The sequence below is a fragment of the Ambystoma mexicanum genome, chromosome 2p (genome assembly GCF_040938575.1).
Source record: "Ambystoma mexicanum isolate Mex_15411 chromosome 2p, UKY_AmexF1_1, whole genome shotgun sequence".
In the NCBI taxonomy this organism is placed as follows: Eukaryota; Metazoa; Chordata; class Amphibia; order Caudata; family Ambystomatidae; genus Ambystoma; species Ambystoma mexicanum.
In genome coordinates this window covers 809,109,303-809,121,535 of record NC_090923.1, presented here as the reverse complement: position 1 = coordinate 809,121,535, position 12,233 = coordinate 809,109,303, and the positions used below count along the sequence as shown (strand labels likewise).

The following is a 12,233-nucleotide window of genomic DNA, read 5'->3' as shown; positions in this document are numbered from 1 at the left end:
AGCGGTCAGACGAGATAAGCACAAAGACCTCAGTCGGAAGGGGGACGCCTTTGTCCGACATACCTGTGGACTGTTGTGCTCTCGGCCTGGCTGTTACCAGGGTCTTCCAGCCGTTTCTGGCGAGATGAGGGATTCAGTTACGCCCACGGTGATGTATTTTCTTTTGAATTCTCTGTCTTTTCTGATTTATTTCTGTGTTATCACTTGTTGCTTCCAAGCTATGAATAAATAGCTGTATAAGTGCTCATTATTTCACTAGCTGCGTATTTGGCTGTGAGTTTTTGCTTCGCCTACCTGCGCCTACCTGCGTTCAAATTATTTTTCTTTGCTCTACACATGTACTGGTGATAAACTGTCCGTGCGCATTTAGAGAGCAAAGCACATGGCTAGACCAGAGGGGCCCATGAGGACGTGAGAACGTAAGGTGGAATGAATGGCTCAGCTAAGTGTGACATACGGGCATTAGAACAGAAATAGGGGTTGGAACTTGCCCTGGCCTGGACAGTTGCCAGAGGACAATAAAATAAGTAATAAGGAACTAGGCAGGCCAAACGCAGATGCCCCGGAAAGTCTTCCCTTACAGTGGACACAAGCACCGAATTCTCCAGAGACCTAAATCGCTCTGGTGGTGGCAGGCAAGGCGAGCTTGCTGGCCCCCAGGACCACATTGAGGGCACATTAATAACATTAGGCAGAGGAGAGACGTGGGAGGACACAGTCCACTTCAAACGAGACTTCACGTGCCATAGCGTGACGCAGTTTACTGGAGAGAGCGCACCAGTGCCTGGCTGACTTGGGGGAGCCGCAACAACACTGAATAGCTGGAACTAGACACACAGGAAGGATTGCGCGATGTCAGTGAAAGGAGTGAGAGCTAAGAGTAAACAACCCACAATGGAGACCTTTGCAAAGGCACAACGGACTCCCTCAACCCTGATACAAAGCGCGGTGGCAGCCTCCGCGGACGGCGGCAAAGAAGGAGATAACCATCAGGTCCTGGCAGCCATTACAGAACTGAGCGCAAAATGGGGTACAGCAATGGTGGATCTACGGAGGGCCCTGGAAAACAAAATAGATGCTGTAGGAATAGAAGTCACCCTGTTGAGACAAGATGTCAGGGCGCTGGCGGAAAGGACAAGTGGCCTGGAAAGTGCAGTGAAGACCAACACGGATGTCAGCACAAACAATTCAAAGGAGGTCCATGTGCTAAAACAGCAGGTTGCCAACCTTGAAAATCGAATGGAAGAAGCGGAAGGAAGGGCGAGAAGGAATAACATACGGGTGGTCGGTCTGCCGGAGGGAGAAGAGGGCCAAGACCCCACAAACTATGTGGAGAACATGATCCTGCAGGAGATAGGGGCAGACAAGCTTTCGCAGGGGTTCACAGTTGAGCGTGCTCATCGGGCCCTGATGAGAAAACCACGACCTGGGGCCCCGCCACGGCTGATAATTGCAAAGATTCTGAATTATAAAGACAGGGAGAAGAACTTGGAGTATTTTCGTAAGGGCGGAACGATAGAGAGAGCATCCACCAACATCACGGAATACCCTGACTACATGATGCTGGTGCAAAGGCAGAGGTACAGCTACGTGGCAGTCAAGAGGAGGCTGTGTGAAGCTGGAATCAAGTATATGCTTCTGTATCCTGCGAAGCAAAAGGTTTTGCACAAAGGCAGAGTGCTTTTCTTCGACACCCCAGAGGAAGCAGCGTCATGGTTGGACTTGCAAGGCTGTCCGGAGCGGGAGGCGGAGAAGGACCACCAGGAACATGACAAGTGAGGAGTCTGTATCATGAACGCTGAGGGGATAAGTGGGGAGGGGGTCCTGGTATGGAAAAAAGGGTTATTATATTGCTTTTTTGTGGCCTTTGGACCTTAAGACTTTGATGGACTGGAATATAGTGAATACAATGCATGAGTGAGCTGGATAACATTAGTAATAAGCGTAGCAAATTGGAAATAGGAGCAGAGGGATGAAAGCAACCTACCCCTGTGAATTAGTAATAAATGGCCATTAGGGCAACTTCACCCTGCTGAGCCGCGAGTATAGGCCTTACCAGAAAGGGCTAGATGCGGGGGTGCCTGAGATCCAGGGATGGAGCTGAGCAACAGTTGGGGAGGGTTTTGTTGGGGAAGAGTAGGGAGGTGGGAGGGAGGGAGGCTGGAGGGTTTGTTGTGTATATAGTTAAGGGGAGTTTAAGTTGGGGTATGAGCCTACACAGAAGAATTAAGCAACCAAAACTGAACTGCAGGGGTGGGAGGGGTAGAGGGACTCTAATGGGCCATGGGGGATCTTAAAATAATCACGTGGAATGTCAGGAGACTTAACAGTTACCTAAAAAGGAATAAGGTCATGTTGTACCTGCGCAGGCAAAAGATAGACATTGCACTGTTGCAGGAGACACATCTGACACGAGAAAAGATGGAGAGCAAAAGATAGACATTGCACTGTTGCAGGAGACACATCTGACATGAGAAAAGATGGAGATGGTTGTGAAGAAATGGAAAGGGATTGTGGTGGGCTCGACATACTCTGCTTATGCTAGAGGAGTACTCATCTGGGTGGCGCCGCATGTCCCGTTTCAACTAATACAGGAAGTGGCCGAAACGGATGGGAGGATGGTCAAATTGAGGGGATTAGTGGAGAATAAGGAGATAAGCATTGTAAATACATATGCCCCCAACCAGAAAACGGAAGCGTATTTCAGAACTTTGTGCACCAACCTTAGTATGTGTATGGGTAGTGCGGTGATCTGGGGTGGGGATTTTAACTGTATATTAAACCCCAGGGTAGATAGATTAGATGGCAAGATTGATAGACCCGCCCCAGTGGCTGAAGCACTGCAGACACTGCTAGACGACTTTGGTCTGGCAGATGTGTGGAGAACGAAATATCCCCAGGAAAGGCAATATTCTCACTACTCCGCCCCGCAGCAGCTACATACAAGGCTGGACTATGTCTTTGCTACGCCGGAGGTAATAACAGAGATTACTAAGGCAGAATATAAAGCGAGGGTCCTCTCGGACCACTCGCCCTTGGTTCTCGGGTGGCAATACTGCCCCCCGAGAGCACGGATTCCGACATGGCGCCTCCGAGCAGAGGCGCTTAAGGACCCCGTTTTTAGGGAGGACATAAGGGAGGAGATTACAAACTACTTCGAGACGAATAAGGGCAGCGTTGACTCGGCAAGTACATTATGGGAAGCCTTCAAGGTAGTGATGAGAGGGGTAGCCATAGCAAAATCAAAAGGCCTGCAAGGTGGGGTTTTGGCTGACCTAAAAGGAACAGAAAGGGAACTAGAGAAGGCACTAAAGGGAGGAAGTGAAGACATGGAGCTGGTACTTAAGCTACAGCAGAAATGTGCGGAACAATGGGAAAGACTGTGCAACCTCAACTACAAAAAATATGTAGAGAGACAGCATGCGGGAGGGGATAAAACAGGACGGCTTTTGGCATGGTTATACAAGAGCGAAACTCCAAGACCCACGATTAGAACAATAATGAGAGAAGATGGTAGTGTAGTGGACACCCAAGAGGGAGTTAACCAGGAGTTTGCGGATTATTACAAGTGGCTCTATGGGGATGAAGAGGGAAGTAGCCATGGGGAGATAACGGAAACTTTGGAAGACATAGGACTGACTACGATAAGTGCTGAGGAAAGAGAGGAGCTAGATGCCCCGATTACTCTGGAGGAGTTAGAAGAAGTGGTGAGGCAGCTGCCTACTAGTAAGACCCCGGGAGCGGACAGGTTCCCAAGTAAATTTTACAAAGTATACAGGGAGGAAGTGCTCCCCCCAATGTTGGAAATGTTAAATGAAGCGTTTGAGGTGGGGCGGCTGCCGGAGTCACTTAGAGAAGCGATCATAATACCGCTTCCCAAACCCAACAAGCCTGGGCATAGCTGTGGCTCTTATAGACCTCTGTCGATGTTGAACCAAGACAGCAAGATATTGACGGCTGTCTTGGCAAACAGACTGCAAAGAGTTATTGGCAAACTTATATACCCCGACCAGACGGGCTATGTCCTGAATAGAAATATAACTCATAATCATAGACGACTCCAACGGGTTGTTGAATAGGGAAGTAAGAATGAGGGCAAAATGGCGATAGTGTCCTTGGACGCGGTAAAGGCTTTCGATTCGGTTAAGTGGCCGTGGCTGCTGGCGGCCCTGGGGGGGTATGGAATGGGGCCTGGATATATAAGGTAGGCGAGGATGCTATATAGTGAACCGCTGGCTAGAGTTAGGACAGGAGCAGTGATATCCGAGAGATGGCAACTCAGTAGAGGCACCAGTCAGGGGTGCCCATGGTCCCCAATGCTCTATATACTAGCCCTGGAGCCCCTAGCAATATACCTTAGACAACAATATGATACTATAGGGATCGAGGTGGGTGGGGAACGACACTTGATCTCCTTATATGCGGATGATTTGTTGCTGTACTTGAGGCACCCGGAAGAAAATCTCCAGTACATCCTGGAGGTGATGGAGAGATATGCAGGGCTGTCTGGGATAGTGGTGAATCCTCAAAAATCAAGTATTTTTCCGTTAGGCAGTTATAAGGGAACCCCTGTGAGACGGTTACCGGTGTTACAAATACCATGGGCGGTTAGCACTTTCCGGTACCTTGGGATAGACGTGTACCACACGGTTGAAGAGGAACATAGGTACAACACCGAAGTAGCTATTGTGAAAATTGAGAAGTGCATGAAATTCTGGGTGAAGTTGCCCCTAGCACTGATGGGACGAGGTGCAATGCTGAAGATGGTGGTCCTACCTAAGCTCCCGCATTATTTTGGGAATATTCCATACATGATACCCAAGAAGTTTTTTACTAAGCTGAACAGCATGTGTAGGGATTTCCTGTGGCATGGTACCCGGAATAGAGTGGCGCTATGGAAGCTGCAGAACTTTCATGAAAAAGGGGGAATAAAACTGCCTAATTATGAGGTTTATTATGTAGCGAGCCAGCTGCAATATATTGCCAAATGGCTCTCAGATGAAGTGACCCCCGAATCTAGGTTGTTTGGACATGATTGCGCCCCATTTTACTTAGGAGAGATGATCTGGCTGCCCAAGACAGAAATGAGAGAGCGTCCTAGGATGATGATGCTTGGGTGGAAGATGTGGCGCCGGGCATGCCAGATGATGGAGAACCCATTCCCATGCTCCCCGCAGGTAGCACTAGTTGCATTGGCAGGGGAAGATAAGCAGCTGAGGATGACAATCAGGAACCACTGGGAATCGGTGGGTCTGGTAACGTTAGGAGATATCTAGCGGGAGTGGACTATTATGGATTTCGAAGTGCTGTGGGAGGAAACCGGGTTACGCACGGGCCAGTATATCACATATCACAGAATGGTGCAGAGAATCAGGAAAACATGGCCTGAAACAGTATTGGAAGAAGAACCAGATGCTATCATAGATGCAATATATGATATATCGGAATGGGGGGCATGAGATCTCTAGACTGTACGAGATGCTGATGTCTAAGATCGGGAAGGATTTAACACAATTGAGACTAGACTGGGAAGCGGAGGTAGGAGCCCCGATAGAGAACGGGATATGGGAACGTGCTGAGGACCCCGTATACAGAGGTACGCCAGACATACTGCGATCTGGGACCCACTGTGGCCCTTCACAGTCAGCGGGAACCCGAGAGATGTCGGCCTGAAGCACTCTCAGGCATATTCCTAAGTGCAATCACGCACACACTATCCTTCAACCACGTGAGGATATTTCCCAGCTTGCCACTGCCACCGGAGCAGCAGAATCAACGGACAGCACCACCAATGGTGCCTTTCCTGACGAAGGCCAGCATATAGACCGGCTTCAATCAAGCCATGTTTTGGCCGAAACACACCTGTGTCGATCCCCGTGACACAACTGTATCTTCCCCCTTGTGTATGTTGTGTAAATATCTGTTGTGTACACCTTGTGTGAACTAACCCTGGGGCCATTTTCAAGCCTCAGGTATACTTTCCCTGCTTGATAGCTCTTTCTCTATCACATCTATACAGGGAATGTACTTCAGTGTGGAGTTTTAACCTCAATACATCAGAGGTTGACACTTAACCTGTGTTACCACCGTTCACAATCACTTTTGTCCGTTTGATGCCAAAAAACTTTCGTGCTTATCGAAAGACCTGTAAAATAAATTGTTGAATGAACTAAAAAAGGACTGTGTCAATGTAAAATAAACATACATGCACGGCACAACTGGCTTACTTGTAGGATCTTCTTCATCCTGATTATTCCTTTTTTTGTTACTCACAGAGCATACATGACACCCCAGAGGATATCCAGGTTTGAGAATGCTGGAAGACAATCATTTCCCAAATGTGATGAGTAAAAGGCTGACATGGTACACATGTTTTGGTCATGCCCGGTAATTGAGCGTTTTTGGAGGGAAGTGGTGCAGAAACTAGCGGAAAAGGGGGTCACAATCATCATAGATACAGCCTGGGCCTGCTTGCTGGGGGGGTTCTCCCCAGATCGCAGAAACTTAAGCATGTTGGTAAACTGAAAGATCTAGCATATGTGCTTGCAAAAAGAAGGATTGCCATGGGATGGAAGACATGTCACAGGCCACGGGTGGAGGTGTGGTGGAAAGAGTTGCAGAAATGGGCGGAGGCAGAAACCATGGTATGGCAAGAAGCAAGCAATGTAGGGGGAGAGGAGGAGGTGGGAACCCTGATGGCATGGAAATTATTGATAGCGGAATTGTTTGGAACATTACCAGATCTGACAGAATCCACGGACAGTGAGACCCCGCCACGTGCGGCAGATACAGAGTGTGTGGAATAAATAGGCTCATAAAGGGGGGTGATATGGGGGGGAGCAGTGATAGAAATCATGTAATGAACAATTGAACTGTTGATATATGCACTGCGTGTGTGGTTTGTACTGTTGTTTGGTTTGAATAAAACTAATAAAAAGATTTTTTTTTAAAATCTATCCAATACAACTGGAGAGTGATGCCAGTCAAGAGAAAGAAGAGATTACTCCCCTGGATGCCTCAGGCCCAGGCCCCAAGCAGAGGGCTAGATATGCATACACCTAACTCTCATGGTAATCCAGCCTCAACTAATTATTGCATCAACAAACAAATAGCACTCTTCTGAGTGGGCATAATATAGTACTTAGAGTGAACAATTCCCTCCTGCCAAAAATGGGATGTGTCCTGGGTACCTGTCAGTTCAGAAAACCTTGCAAGACTCACTCACTTCTTTCATCTGCCATTTGCCGGATCTTATTTTTCAGGTTAGGTTGATTGTTCAAATGGAACAACTAGCCCAGCTTGTGAAAGGTTTAAGTGATCACTTATGATACAGTTCATTCATTTGTGGATTACAGTAAATAAGAGACTGTACTGAAATGTTATTTTTCTGTGCCCCTTCTAGACTCTTACCTCTACTGTTGGAGACACATTGGTCTTCTTGAATCTCATCTGTTCCTCTGATACACCAGGTTCTTCTGCAGGGCTAGTGATGGAGTGCCTGCCTGTGTTTTCCTCGTCCTCCCAACTTATTGCATCTCCTGGAGATTGCTGACCCAGCATGATCAAATTCCCAAAGGTGACATCCGACTTGGTGTGGTGAGGGGCCTTTCGGTGCTTTGACCCATAGCGAGACCCGTAGTAGGAAAGAATGGGTTCCCGGCGGTGGTCAAGACGCAAACGACTTGCCTGGTAAGCAGGAAGATGGAGGCAGGCATGATCTTGGCATATGGAGGAAGCTTCCACTGATGTGGAAGCCTGGAATGTTGACATACCAGATCCTTCGGTCCACATATTCATATTGCCCTCCATCTTGGGTTCGTCAATTCTTAAGTCATCCATTTGATCAATGGTCCTTTGGACCGTGCTCAGGCAGGATATGGAGTGTGTATTGCCATCCTTATAATAGTCATCTGCTTCATCGTAATACCTCTCCTCCAACATGGTGTAATATATATTGTCCCCAAGTATTCCATGATCTTTCTTAATGGATGCATGAATGCACTGCAGAGACATTTCATAATATTTGGTGAGCTCATAGTTCATCTTTAACTGTTGCATGGAAATGAATGGGTGCTTCATGGCAGCATTGGGGTTGATCCTCTCATGGGAGTCCCAGGTCAGCATCCTCTTAATCAACTCAACCATGTTTTTTAAATCATAATACTCAGCCAGGACCTCACAATCTGGAAAGACAGATTTGTTTACATTCACAGACTCAATCTGATCCAGAGACTTGAGGATGTATTTTCTCCTCTCCAGAGATTTCACATTTGTTTCTGCCTGGTACTCTCCTGAAGTCTTCAGTTGCCACTGGTTTGCAACTTGGGACTGAGTATTCCTCTTAAAGAAGCTTGACGTTTTACTAGCTGCATTCAGAAGTTGCATCTTGGGCATGCCTTGGGTCTCACAGATGTATCTGATTTGGTCATACTCATTGTTGCCTGGGTAAAGAGGCCAGCCTAGCTGGAGTTCTCCCATCACGCACCCAAGAGACCACATATCTACCTTCTCACAGAAGGGTAGGCCAAGCAGGATCTCAGGAGACCTGTAGAACCGGGACTGGATGTAGGGCTCTTTCACATAGCGAACTTCACTGAAAATGCTTGCTGATCCAAAATCAATTACCTTGACTCTGAAAGGATACTTGGCTTGATCAACAATCATTATGTTTTCGGGCTTCAGATCAGCATGAATAATGGAAAGTTCCTTCAATTTTGATAGAGCTTTTAGCACCTGGGTTGTGACTGTTCTTATGTGTCTGATTGGCAATGGGGCAAAGTTGTTCTCCTTCTGATATTCAAACAAGTTTTGTTCCAATAGTTCAAAAACCAGGTAGAACTTGACATCGTCATGGAAATATTCATAAAATTCAACGATGTGAGACTCCTCCGAATCTACCCCTTTCATGGCCTTAAGAAGCTTCAGTTCATTTTTTATGATCCTGCTCCTGCAAACATCATTCTTGAGGATCTTGATGGCTACCATCTCCCTGGAACTCCTTTTCCAACTTTTGGCCACTTCTCCGAATGTTCCTTTGCCCAAAATTTCAATGATATCGTAACAGTCAGTTTCCGATTGGAGTACTGCCATGTTAACCTGGTCTTTAGCTTTTCTTTGTAAAGAGCCCCAACACAAAGCAAATGGCCAGTGGAACTTCAGCTTCTGCTGAAGAGAGTGACCATACATCACTAGAATGGTGTGCCTAGGTAATAATAGGTAACATTCTACTGTTTCTAAGATGGCAGAATTCCAAGTTGGCTCTAGGGATAGATGCCCTAATGATATGACAACCAGGTATTAGGTTCATGAAAACATATTTTAGAAGTGTTTTTGCTTTCTTGATCCTAGCAAATAGAAAATGCTATCCACAGTTATCTTATTGCATTCACAATTTCATGAAATTAGCACACTTTTTCTCTTCTATGTGTATTCCTAATTTGCTTTCATTCAGATTACCTATCCATTCTGCAAAATCGGATTCTATGACATCTGATGCGCAGCTCCAGCTTTGTGATTTAAGAACTGTGGATGACAATATCTCTATACCAACAATGGGCTGTTGTTAGTGGCTTATCCTCCTAGCAGCTTCAAACAAGTGAAGCCTCGTCACAATACAGGCTGGTGTGTCTTAACAGGAGGTGGAAACAAATAGCTTACCTGTTTGCAAATGTCTTAACATGGCTCCAGTTGACAAAACACAACATTTATGTTAAACAGTAGTTTGTAAATTGAAGAGGGATGGGGAATGCTACTACCCCCTGCCCCTCCTACGAAATTCATGACACAAAAGAAGGCCAGGAAACACTGCAATCACCCATTCTATTTCAAACGAATCCCCAACAGAGCGATGGTTGATAAGTATGTCGAGAAGTACCCCCTCGGCTAGCCCTACTGACCAGGTGTAGTACAAATCTACCCCAGAGTGGACGAGGAGCCCCAGGCTGCAACTAAAGACACCTCAATTGACAGTCTTGATTAAAGTGCCAAGAAGACATGTTGCTGATGTCGTTAGAGACGCCATGACTTAGCAGCATTAGACACGAATCACATGTGCCATCCGCACTCCGGGACATAAACACGCAATCTAATACATGAAGAACACGAGCGTACAGTTCTATAGTAAGAGGACAGACACATATACATGCTGTCATTGCTTTTTATTATTTTTACCATTAGCCAAATGCAGGAACGCAGGAACTGCAAGAAGCAAGAGATCCTGAATGAAGCTTGCTGATTCTTACATGCAAATAACCCAATGGAACTGCAGGAGCACCTAATTAACTGACAAAACCAAGTGTGACTAACCTATGGAGAATATCGTATAGCGTGAACACTGTAGAAACAGCATTATAATGGTTTAGGAAAACTACAGCAGGCCACAGGAATATACACAAACTTTGCAACCTTATAGGCAACCTTCAGCGAGTTAGACAGGTTGTAAGTTTTTGTATGCCAGTTGGTAGTTGGGGCTGCGGTCTGTGGTGTTAGCACTGAGACTGCCCAGTGTTTATAAGTACTTGGTCATAGCAATATGAACATCTTTTAGTGCCCCGTGCCCTTTAATTTTAAAGAGATGAAAGCGAGAAAATCAAAGTGTAGCCACTTGTTGTTTGAAATTTTGTATTTCTACAGATTGCAAAGCAAAGTAGATAACTCATTAATTCCACAAAATTTAGAACAAAAATAGATGCCCTGTTGGTTTCACAAGTTTACAAAGCGCAGTGGTGTCTGCTTATCCACAAGTTTCAAAAAGTAGGAAACAGTAGCTTGCTGATAGGTATTTACTCTGTGGTGAGTTTCCTTATCTGAACATTGTTGCTCCAATATATCGTTGGAGAAGGTTTATTTAGATGTGTCTTCAATATATGTTACATCACATAAAGTTATTGTTAAAATTAACTTGAATTGTGTATTGAAGCCCTCGACACGTGTTTCTCCAGATTAAGTGGTCTGGTTCCTCAGGAGGGTTTTGTTGGAAGGAATGAATAGCGATAGCTGAAAGGTAATTATAATGTATAAGTGCTAAGTATAGTGGCTATACAATTTGAATAAGGGTAAGGGGAGAAGGTAAAGCGTGTGGGGGGTAGGGAAGAGGCAATAGAAGTCACATTGGGTGTCTCAAGGTATTGATAACGGTAAAGGGTACTTACTCTGCTGGTGTATTTCTAGGATGGTAGGTTCTATGGGTCAGGGGGGGGCCTGTTTCATTAGGGTATTGGCTGTAGGCCAGATGCTATACAATGGTTTGCTGTAGTAAATATGGTCTTAGTATTGATAATCCTAGTAGAGAGATCTGGGGATACAAAGTTGAAAACAGGTATCAGGTAATAGTTTGATATATTACAGTTATAATATCTACAATTTGTGGCTAGGTTGGAGTTAACATGGTCCTGGGGTTTAGGGGAGGATCCACTCTGTGTGGTCTTACCTGAGTTTGTATGAAAAGGTTTAGTCCATATTGGATGTTGGTCCAAGGCTGGCCTGATACCCTTGCTATGTGTATGGCTGGTCTGGCCGCTTGTATAAAATGGTCTGGTGGCTGCATGTCGGCGGCACGTATTCGCGGCATTATGTGATGATGTCATCGTGCACACGGCACTACGCAATGACATCATCACGCCCGCGGCACTGTGCGATGACGTCATTGCACCCGGACCATTTTGGATTGGGGACAGAACGTTTTTTTGTTTTTTTTGTGCTGGTGCTGAATTCTGCCTTACTTAGGGAAGTACACAATTAAAGACGATTTGTTAAGGTTGTAGATTCCCTGAGACACTATATAATTAAGAAGGAAAAGAGAGAATTTGTAGCAGGGAATACTAATAGTGAAGTCCTGGTACAATGGTGTTATTAGTGCACTGTGTGATTGAAGAGGGAAAATCGAGATCAAACCCATGCCTCCTGACCCCAGGCGCATATACAGAAGAACAGCAGGAAGAACAAGGAGCGCACTTATCATTTGAACCAGGCCTCAGCGCACCCAAGGGTGACAAATATGCTGAAAGACACCCACTTCACCAACAGTGCAACTTCCATGCTACATTACAATCAATGCAGCAATATCACAATCTACAAACACAAAAATCCCTGTTTAAAGGCTTGCAAATGCCTATATGAATTAACATGGTCTAATTGCACAGTGTAAAGCCATGTTTCAGGAAAATTACAGCCAAGTTCATTTCTCTCACTGAACACTAGCTGCAGATGCCTTCACCAATACTCCTCGCAAACCC

At 45.8% G+C, this 12,233-nt stretch overlaps 1 protein-coding gene across 4 annotated transcripts in view; it reads right to left on the bottom strand.

Annotated features, from left to right (window-relative positions):
• The window catches only part of HIPK4 (homeodomain interacting protein kinase 4), a 354,670-nt gene that overhangs the window by 322,334 nt on the left and 20,103 nt on the right, over positions 1-12,233 (bottom strand). For 2 of the 4 annotated variants that reach the window (XM_069643044.1, XM_069643045.1), the window contains exon 1: positions 7,411-9,191. The exons of the other annotated variants lie outside the window; for them this stretch is intronic. In XM_069643044.1, coding sequence (XP_069499145.1) covers positions 7,411-9,186 — 1,776 coding nt within the window. In that variant the 5' untranslated portion in view covers positions 9,187-9,191. Of the gene's footprint in view, positions 1-7,410; positions 9,192-12,233 lie in introns of those variants that run through there. 4 annotated transcript variants of the gene reach the window in all.